This window comes from Solanum dulcamara, chromosome 9 (genome assembly GCF_947179165.1).
Source record: "Solanum dulcamara chromosome 9, daSolDulc1.2, whole genome shotgun sequence".
NCBI classification, from domain to species: Eukaryota; Viridiplantae; Streptophyta; class Magnoliopsida; order Solanales; family Solanaceae; genus Solanum; species Solanum dulcamara.
In genome coordinates this window covers 17,834,901-17,844,935 of record NC_077245.1, presented here as the reverse complement: position 1 = coordinate 17,844,935, position 10,035 = coordinate 17,834,901, and the positions used below count along the sequence as shown (strand labels likewise).

General features: G+C 33.5%; 1 protein-coding gene and 1 long non-coding RNA gene across 2 annotated transcripts; one reads left to right on the top strand and one right to left on the bottom strand.

Moving 5' to 3' along the window:
* Nucleotides 1-617: 617 nt before the first annotated feature.
* Nucleotides 618-1,912, bottom strand: LOC129903575 (uncharacterized). The gene is made up of 3 exons (XM_055979126.1): nucleotides 1,815-1,912; nucleotides 1,611-1,711; nucleotides 618-1,117 (listed from the first exon to the last, which is right to left on the bottom strand). Exons 1-3 carry the CDS (start codon nucleotides 1,910-1,912, stop codon nucleotides 618-620), a joined length of 699 nt encoding a protein of 232 aa, XP_055835101.1.
* Nucleotides 1,913-9,288: 7,376 nt separating this feature from the next.
* Nucleotides 9,289-9,729, top strand: LOC129902869 (uncharacterized). Its single transcript, XR_008770163.1, has 3 exons — nucleotides 9,289-9,375; nucleotides 9,445-9,525; nucleotides 9,669-9,729. It is a non-coding gene; the product is annotated as an uncharacterized LOC129902869 (long non-coding RNA).
* The last annotated feature ends 306 nt before the right edge of the window (nucleotides 9,730-10,035 follow it).

Sequence of the window (10,035 nt, the reverse complement as noted above, 5' to 3'; positions counted from 1 at the left end):
AGCTACAAATTAAACCAGATATTTCATGACCGCACCAAACATATTGTGAGGAAGAAAGTGCAACAAGGGCTGATTAAGACTCGTCGTGTTAGAACGAAGGAAGGCCTAGGGAAGGCACAACATCATACCAAGCTGAGGAGTAAACTGTGTTTTTACCTTCCAGGTTCAGTAAGCTAACCGAGAAGTGGAGATCAAAGATTAAAAAAATTGAGATCAAACATAAAAAATGATAAGACTCTTTTAATTAATGTATTGTAAGGGGTGCACAAAAGGCAAAATTAACATGTAAAAGGAAACATAGGAGAGTTTAGCACAGATAACATTCAATAAAAATTGGACTAGTATCATGACATACAAACCAAATTCTTTGTTAAAACAAGATAAAATGTATTAATAGTATTACAATTCTTTACACTATCAGAGTATACAAGTTACATATTACGAGAAAATTTGAAATTTACAAGATTTAGAAGACCATACGATTGTGAACCTATGCTGATCAAACTCTCCAAGAGCGTGTCAAATCTCCTCTAAAAATACACTATCTTTAAAGGAACAGACACACACCCGTGAGATTTTTGAAAAGTCAGAGCAACGTAGCAGAGAACCCTTGCCCTTTATGTTCTCCTTCGTGGACGTGTTGAACCCTTCACGAATGTTCCCTTTTGTGCAAATTTTGTTCTTCTACTCACTCGAATGTGGTCATCAATAGGGCCATTTTTGAACTTGTTCTTCTTCTTGTGATGGATTGAATCATTAACAATTTGGACTTGCATCCGATGACTCTTTGGCCTCAAAGACTTTCTCATATGTTCTTTTCTGTGTTCTCTCATTGATTTTCTTTTTTGTGTGTCATAAAATTTAATAGACTTTTGTGCTTCACTAGAATTGCTAGAAATATCAACAAGTGCTCCTTCAATGTCTTTTTCATGTCTTCTTCTTCTTCTATTATGCCTAGGTGTAAGAAGAAGTTTCTGAAGGTTGAAACAAAGGCAAGTACAACAGCATTCTAAGGCAGAGACGCAAGTGTAGAAGCAAGCCCAACTAGTTCTACACAGTATGTGACAAATGCACCGACAAATTCCCAACTTGTAAAGCAAGTAGAAGAACAAGAAAACTGCAAATAAAACAAAGGAAAATCTAGTTAATTACTCCTTCGGTTTCAATTCATTTGACTTGATTCAACGTATGAGGGTCAAACTAACTAATGTTCAGTGTAAATACAGACATAGAATCTTCAACTTTTTCATATAAAATGGTCACAGTACTCCAATACTTTACAAAATAACTTAGTTTTATTCTCGTTTAACAGTTGAGAATCATTTATATCTTTGTTGTTCGTAAGTTATCTCGTCTTTGGGTTCATTCATATTTCTACCGTTAGCAAATCTTGTCTGAAACCCTAATGACTGACTATAATTTACCCATTTACTTCTGACTATTCAAAATTAATCTCCATTAAATTAAATGTGAAAGGGCAAACACGAGACAAGTTGCTAACAACAAAAATATAAATGATTCTCAACTCTTAGCGGAGAATAAATTACCATTTTTCCTAAAACAAAACAATCAAATTATAGTTGAATAACATTGTAAAGGTAGAAACTGACCAAAGTATAATAAGATTGAGACCATGGCCGATTTCATCAGTTGAGGAATGCAAAAATTCTCTATATAACAAAGAAAATCCCATGTTGGGGCACATGCTGTACTGAAATGTGAAATTAATTATATCACAACATGATAAAATATTAGAGAACATATATAGAGAGTCAATTTTTGCCCCAAAAACAAATAAAGATTAACATACGTACCTACAAGCCTTTCCAGACAAAAAATCAAGTGGATGACCAAGCAATTTGCCCACAATATCACCAATACCTGATAATAATGCACCCATCACATTCCCCATTCTCTAATTATAACAAAATCATGATTGGCAAATCGAGAGCGATTTGGGATACCAAATCGGGGCAAAACGGAGATTGTAAACTGATATGAGAGTACTAATTCCGCATATTAAATTAATATCATAACCATAAATATTGGGTTGATAACTAGATTGATTCGTTTGATTTTCAAATGAAATTGGATTGTTGTTATTGAAACTTGCTTCTGTTTCCACTGTGGATATTGAATTTGAAATTTTAAAGTTAATACAGTTTCAAAACTGTTTACTCCTATTAAGAAGATAGATAAAATCTGTGAAATAATTAAGTTAGTTTCTAATTAGGAAAATAAACAGACAAAAGAATATTAATCATGTGCAATTTTTTTTTAGAAAAAAATAATGATTGAAAACGAATAAGGATTAGATTATCAAATTGAAAAAAATAAGTCCAAAAAGTTAATTATAGATTAGAGGCATAAATATAGCCAATAACATTAGTTCTACTCTAAGGTGTATAATTTTCTGTATTTATTTGATTAATTTTTAGAGTAAACTAGGCTTTTATCATTTTGTCAAATTTTTTGTACGGTTATTTCATGTTTTTGATTATATATACTAGTTTTGTATTTGTATTATGTTTTGGCTCTATTTTTGTGGAGTCTGATATGTTTTTGGCCATTTTGTATTTTGTGTTGAGTTTTTGAAGTTTTGCCTGCAAAAGATACATGTTGTTATGTGTTTGTTATAATTTTTTAAATAACGTGGAATGGTAGACTATTTGCCTGGGTCACTGTATTGTTTATTTTGTTGTTGGTTTTCTTAAAATACATTATGCCCTTCCCGCTCAAGTTGTGTAACATTTCTTAAAACTTCCACTTTATTTCTTTCGTTTTATGAAGTGGAAGAAAATGTTTCATTTTGTATCAAAATCAAACGTTAACATCTTTAACGTTTGCCGTTTGAATTTTTTTTATAAAACAAAAAAAAAAACTACACTAAACTTATTTTAGTTACATTCTAATAATATGGCTTATTTGTGTCAATTTTATCTTTTCGCGACTTAAATAGATTTCGGACAACATGTTAGAGTTTATCTAGGTATAGGATTCCTCCGGACATTATCTATATACATATATATATTTCTACCAAAAATACAATTAACATATAACATATTGACATATAACCATTAAGGGCTATTTTAGATTGATTCATTTTGCAAGTTTAACTAATATCCAAGAATGGCAGTGCATATATATGTTTGTTTGATGATTCTTTTTGTTCCAATACGTTTTTTCTCACTGTTTGTCTTTATAGAAATTTCTGGTCAATCACTCAGATTAGTTCATTATTTGTAACGCCCCTCAAAATTCTTCCCTAGGATTCGGACCCTTCTTGTATTCGTGCAGGGTCAAACCCAATTATTTAGAGGTGTGTGCTTGAGTTAAGATGAGTCCCCGAGTAATTGAGGAGTGTTGGAGGTGATGTGGGGTCACGGAGGACCCCTAGGACCGAGCTAAGACCAAAAAGATTCGTCGTGGCTAAGATTGAGGAGGAGTTCGCATGAGGGGTTGACTTCTAACGACCCTATCTTTTGATATATGACGATCTGGGTGGCCAACGACCTATTAAATTAATGGTCGTCGAGTTTTCTTTCCAAAGCCACCAAGAATGTAAATTTTGGAGTTCGGAGTCGAAAGATATGACGATCCTAAGATGAACTAGCACAACAGGAATTTCAGGCCTGGGGTTCAACTACTAGAAATCTGGGCTTGGCGCCGCAGTGGCGCGACGCGCCACTATCGCGCAAGGAACATGCCTCAGTAGTTTGGTCCCTGGCGCGGCGCGCCACTGCGAGGTGTGCAGGGTTTTTCAAGCCAAAATTCCAGAACCCAGAACCTTTGGCCTTGGCGCTATAAGGGCGCGACGCGCCACTATCGCGCCAGAAACATGCCTCAGTAATTTGGTCTTTGGCGCGGCGCGCCACTAAACGTTGTGCAGGTTTTTAGGCGTAATTGGCCTTGGCTCTGTAAGGGCACGACGCGCCACTATCACGCCAAAGGCGTTTTTGGCCTATTTTTTAGAATTTTGGAGGAAGGGTAATTTGGGAATTGTCCCAAATTATATATTCACAAGCCTTGAACATTTTTGGACCATTTCTTCAGCCCCCACTCTCTTACTAAAAGCCCTAGAAACCTCTCTCTCTCTCTCTTCTTCTTCCTCTCCAAATCCTTCTCCAACAAGAAGAGTTCCAAGAGCTTCAAGGTTTGAGTTCTACATTGAAGACCCAACCACAAGGTTTTCTTCAAGTCTTCACTAAGGTATGTAAGACTATCCAAAACATGGGTTGAGTCCACCCATGTGCCCTACTCTTGCTTTGAGGTTAGATGTTCATGAAAAATGGAGTTTTCTTGGTATGGTTATGTTTGTATGAGCTTTGTCCCCTATTTATTTGACTCTATATGTGTTGATGTTGTTGAGCTAAAAAGTTCTTAAAATGGGCCTTTATGTGAGTATGAGTTGATGAAGACGAATTGTTAAATATATTTTATTGATCTTCTTAATTATGTAGATTATGATAAAAGATGCTATCTTCTTAAGAATGTTGCCTATTATAAAGTGTCGATTTAAAGTCTTGAAGTTGTGATGAGTCTCAAAGATTTCTCAATGGATGGAGGAAATGATTGGTTATGTCTATATGTTGCTATAAACGTGCATTTAAATTTCTTTAAAAGATATGATTGAGATTGATCGGATAGTATGATTGAGAGAGATTTGATCATGATAGAGTTGATGAGTTGACAAGGTTGAAATGATACTTGTCGATGTGATTTGATTGAGTTGATTGGATGGAGTTTTATGAGCATTGAGTCATGGGAGGAGTATCGAGCACCGAATTGGGCAAGAGTATAGTCCATACTCGAACCCAATAACTACGTCGCCAAACGTAGGGGAGATTGAACCGTTAAATTCGGATGTTTCCCCGAGATGTTTGTCCTGACATTATAGGACTTGGTTGGATTGGATCCATGATTGGTTGATTCGTTCATACCCTGGCAAAGTATGAACGGACGCGGCAACAACGTCGGTTTGTTGTACTTTCACTGGCTCATAAGTGATGGTTGTCGGGTAAGAGAAACTCCCAAATAGGTCTTGATAGTACTCTAAGTCATATTGAGTTGAATTGTATGTGATTGGTCCCGTCTAAATCATATCCTTGTTTAGACTTAGGACATTTGATTGAGTTGTTATCCCTTTTGAGTTGAGGTTCCGAGTTGATTGATTCTTCCTTGATGTCTGTTGCATTCGACCATTTTACATACTCGTACATTCCATGTACTGACGCCATTTGGCCTGCATCATTTCATGATGCAGGGACAGGTACTAGAGATCATCAACCAGCGCTCCGTTGAAGATCCACATACACTTCCAGCTAGTTGCTGAGTCCTCCTAGTTTCCGGAGGATGTTGAGCTTTCTTGTATAGTGTGTTGTCGTTTCCTTTATTTTGATTATTGGTAGCCATAGACTTGTCATTGGCACCTCTTAGACTTTGATAGAGGCTTCATAGACTGGAGTGTGGGGAGGTTGAACTGTTATTTTGAGGTCTTATTATATTGTTTTGTTGGGCTGAAAATGCTTGGCCTTCGGCCCCCATATATGAATAGTATTTTATTAATTAAGTTTTCCGCTAAGAGAATGTGTTTGAATGAATGTGTGACTGGACCAGGTGGTTCGCTCGGAGGTCAGAAATGTCCTTCGAGTGCCGGCCACGCCTAGGATACCCTCCCGGGGCGTGACATTATTTCACCATCATTTCTTGTTTATGTGTATTTTCATGCTTCATATTGTTTTTGCTTAAGAGTCTTTCATGAATCTGATCCCATAGAAGAAGAAAAAGTTTAGAAATTTAATTATCTTAAGCGAAGTGCGTGTTAACACAACAGTTCAAATAAGCCATGAGAAAATTAATTCTTCTTGGAAGAATTTCAGAATCTGAAAGCATATTGAGCTTTAGAGTTTAAGAACAAGAGATGCAGAAATTGCTAGTTGAGGAAAAATGAAAGAAGAAGATGTTGATTTAAACAAAGAGATGAAATAAATAAAACAAAAATTACTAAAATTAATTATATCAGAAGAATAAAATTTGTACCGATATACTGAAGAAACACCAACTTCCTCCCTTATTTGTGATTCAAAACGTAGATCAAAACGTATCTAGTTTAATACAAATTTTAAAAAGTCCGCAAGAAAGATTTATTTTCATTTTGGTGTTTTTGATAAAATGAGTGTAAGTTTGATTGTTTAATGTAATCTAGAAATGCACTTGTATACTGTAGCGAAATCACTACAAATTAGTGACATTCAAATCCTCCATGCTTTTCAAATCTAAATTGAAATATCAAATATTGCGGCACCAATTATAAAAATTAAATAGCAAAATTAATATTTTACTCAAAACGCGAAGTGGATAGTCAAAGAAAATAACAAATCTAGGAATATAAACTACTCATCATTGACATATACTACTTGCACCAAAAGAATAAAGGTCAAACACATATACATTTGAACTCAACTTTCTTTTAAAATTAGTGGACTGACATGGCACAACCCACATGTCATGTAGTGATGGATTGTCTTACTGGTTTTTTGTTCACCAAAATAATGGATCAGCTCGATTTGATCCCTAAAATTTCGAAGTCTGTGTGAATTGAACCGATCCATATTGACAGCTCTATAATTAAATACAATATTATAAAATTCATCATTTTTCATATTTATATCTTACAAAATACAAACATGATCAAGATAACTCATGGGTTGGGTTACTTAATGTGATCACGGCTCAAGTACCGCTATCACGACTAGCTTTTTTGAAATCTGCATCTCTGATCTCACCTTAATGTTTTACAATTTTTTTTTACATTCTTATCCGTTATAATTAGAAATTCATACATCTCTAAAGAATTCCATTAGAGAAACCTCAAAAAGGTGCAAATTTATCAAGTTTATTGGATGATCTACTTCGACTCAGTTCCTCATACAACAACAAAAAAAAAACAAAAAAATTCGTCGATATGTGTATTCTTAAAAACAAGCCAACTATTACAACACTTAAAATATAATGTCTTAAAATAAATTTGAAACAAAAACACAACTTAATCTATTAAGGCCACAATCTTAGAGAACAGATCTGCAACATTACCATCACTAAATTTTTCAATTCAAAATATGAGATGGCATTGGCCACATAAGCAAGTTGATATCCTGAGACCAAAAAAAATTAGTAACAACTCAAATCATATTGTGTTTTTTTTAATAAAAAATAATGTAAATTTATTATTTTATTAGTAAATATTTACTTATAAAACTTCTATTCATGTGTAGATAAAAGAAACAACATCTGGATTTGCACTTTATTACTAGACTAGAAATCACGTAATATGACTAATATTCTTTTTATTCAATCTTTCAAGATTGGTTTTGTTATAAGATAAATATTTTTGGGACATCTTGATTGGGATCTTTTATAAAAGTGGCCCACTGAAGAAAATCAAAACTAAGAAGATTAGAAAAAAAGATATTGAGATTAAAAAAAATTACTAAAAATAAACTTAATAATTAAAAGCTTACCTTGATTTTAATATTAAAACCAAGATCATCACAATACAGTGACACATACTATAGAATATAGTCTACCAATGAAATTTTCATTTAACGAAAGAATCTTCTGGTCATCTCTCATTTTTCAAAGATAAACAAAAATATTTATTGTTAATTCTGATATTTTTCCTTCACATATCACATGTGGTTAATGTGAAACCTACAAATAAAATAAAGATGATTGAGGCTAGGTAAATTGACCTTGAGTTGCACAGACAACATCGCCCAATACAAGAATATTTATTACATTTACTTTATCTTTATAACTAAACTATCTAGCAGGTTGTTGTTGGTTAATAAAGAAAAGAATGTTGTAAAATAGACTAGATTAATAATTCAGAAGGAGAAAATTAGAACAAAATAGATTAAAAAAAATAGGAGAAAGTATATGTTCGTATTTCTGTATCTTATTTCACAACTTCATTGGCATAGAATATGCACATTTTATAGTCATGAATAAGTGTCAATTTGTTGCCTAACTTGCCCACCATGAAGAAGTGTCAATTTGTTGCCTAACTTGCTCAACTATCCAAATGGGTGGACTCCACTTGGATAGATACATCCATACATAACAAAGAACATTTACTTTATCTTTTATTTGTAAGGTTCTTCATTGACCTCCTTTGATATGTGGAACAAAAATGTCAGAATTAACAATAAATTTTTTGTATTAAATATGTGGGAGATGAAGATGGCCCAGAATATTCTTACACTAATTGAAAGTTCACACGGACTCCTCCAGGGTTACTTAAGCCATTTTAGTGCAAATAAAAAGGATTGAAGCTGATGGATGTTGCTCAGTCATGCTATAACTTAACAACCAAAAAGCATGTGAATTATGTTCTATCATACATGTCATTGGACTGTAATGATACTCACAACCTACGTAGTGATGGATTGGGCTGACTGTATTTTGGTCCACTAAAATAATGAGTCAGTTCAATCTGACCCCTAAAAATTTTAAGTTTGTATGGATTGGACCGATCCATATCAATAGTTCTACAATTAAATACAATATTATAAAATTCATCACTGTGCATATTATATCTGACCATTATGATCAAGAAAACTCATGGGTTGAGCTACTTAGATCGCTGTTCAAGAACCACTATCACGACTAGTTTGTCCAAAACCTGCATTATCTGGTCTTGCCTTTATGTTTTACAATTTTCTTTTATAATTTTATCTTTTAAAATTGAAATTTTATATATCTCTAAACAGTTTCATTAGAGAAACCATAAAAAGGTGCATATTCTCTTCCAAATTCATCAATTTTACTTCGACTGTCCCTCATACAACAACAACAACAACAACAACAACCAGTCGACGTATATTCTTATTTAGTTGGTTAATTAAACATCTTGTATGAAGTTTATTATTGTTTTACCAGATTATATAGTACTTATAAATGCTTAATTTGTAGTTTTACAATCTATAAACCATTGATCTTTGGAGTACCATTGTGGCAATAAATAACTTTTTTGGCAAATATTAGTCTTTTATTTAAAAGAAATCAGTAAGATAATACAAACTCATTTGTGCCTATTACCTAAATCCAATAAACAGAAAATAAAAATGAAAATACAGACACTACATCTACGACCTTAAGCCCATTTTGGACATAGCCCGTTTCTATGTTTTTATAAACACGTCATCTATGCCTAGGGCTTCCTAAATCAGTTTCCTTTCCTCCATCGCCTCCTTTCCTTAACACATGAGATAGGTTTCTACTTTGGGAGAACCTGACTCTTCATCTTCTCTTGCTATGAATCATCTATGTTGTTAAGCTTTTCTCAAAGCTATGTTTTTTAATCAACTAACAAGAGTAAGACTCTTATCTATTTTTCCTCTATTTTTTCTTGTATTATTTTAACTGAATTTCCTTTCTTCTCAGATGAGTTCTCAGATATGGAGGACTGTGCTTCTTTTATGTAGATTCGAAATCTAGTCTCGTGAAGGGAGTTTGAAAGATTAGGTTAGTACTTCGTGTTTCTATTTTCTCGATCTTCCTTATCCTTTTTTATAGCTTATTTTCCTCATTCTGCAAGTGGTGTTTAAAAAGAGTGCATGAGTAGCTTCTTTCCACCTCTTTTGATTAGTGCTTTTTTCTTCTTCCAGGTTCAAGTGTCTCCATCCAATTTATATCCTCCTCTTTTGCCGATTTTTTTTGCCGACTGACCATAGCCTAGGTTAGATAACATTTCACATTTTTTGTTGCTTCTTTGTCTAGAGTAAATGATGTATATGTGAAAACAATTATGCTTTAACCTTTATTTTTCTATTATCTCCTTAAAGGTGATACTCTTAACTATGAGTTGTTTAAGTTATCGCTGTTTATAATCCTCTTCCCTTTTGCATTCATGCTATTAAAATTTGAAAACATGCAATTACCATAATTTATTGCAAAGTTTGCTATGTAATCTGCAAGCTGATTGCCCTTCCTCATTATATGTTGAAATTTGTATTGCTTTTCTTGTAAACACTT

Bases quoted from the DNA above. Each gene is read 5' to 3' on its own strand.
- LOC129903575 (XM_055979126.1), bottom strand. From the start codon at position 1,912: ATGGGGAATGTGATGGGTGCATTATTATCAGGTATTGGTGATATTGTG. The intron at 1,712-1,814 runs GTACGTATGTTA...TTCACATTTCAG, and splicing joins TTGTCTGGAAAGGCTTGTAG to TACAGCATGTGCCCCAACAT. The intron at 1,118-1,610 runs GTCAGTTTCTAC...TTTTATTTGCAG, and splicing joins CTCAATCTTATTATACTTTG to TTTTCTTGTTCTTCTACTTG.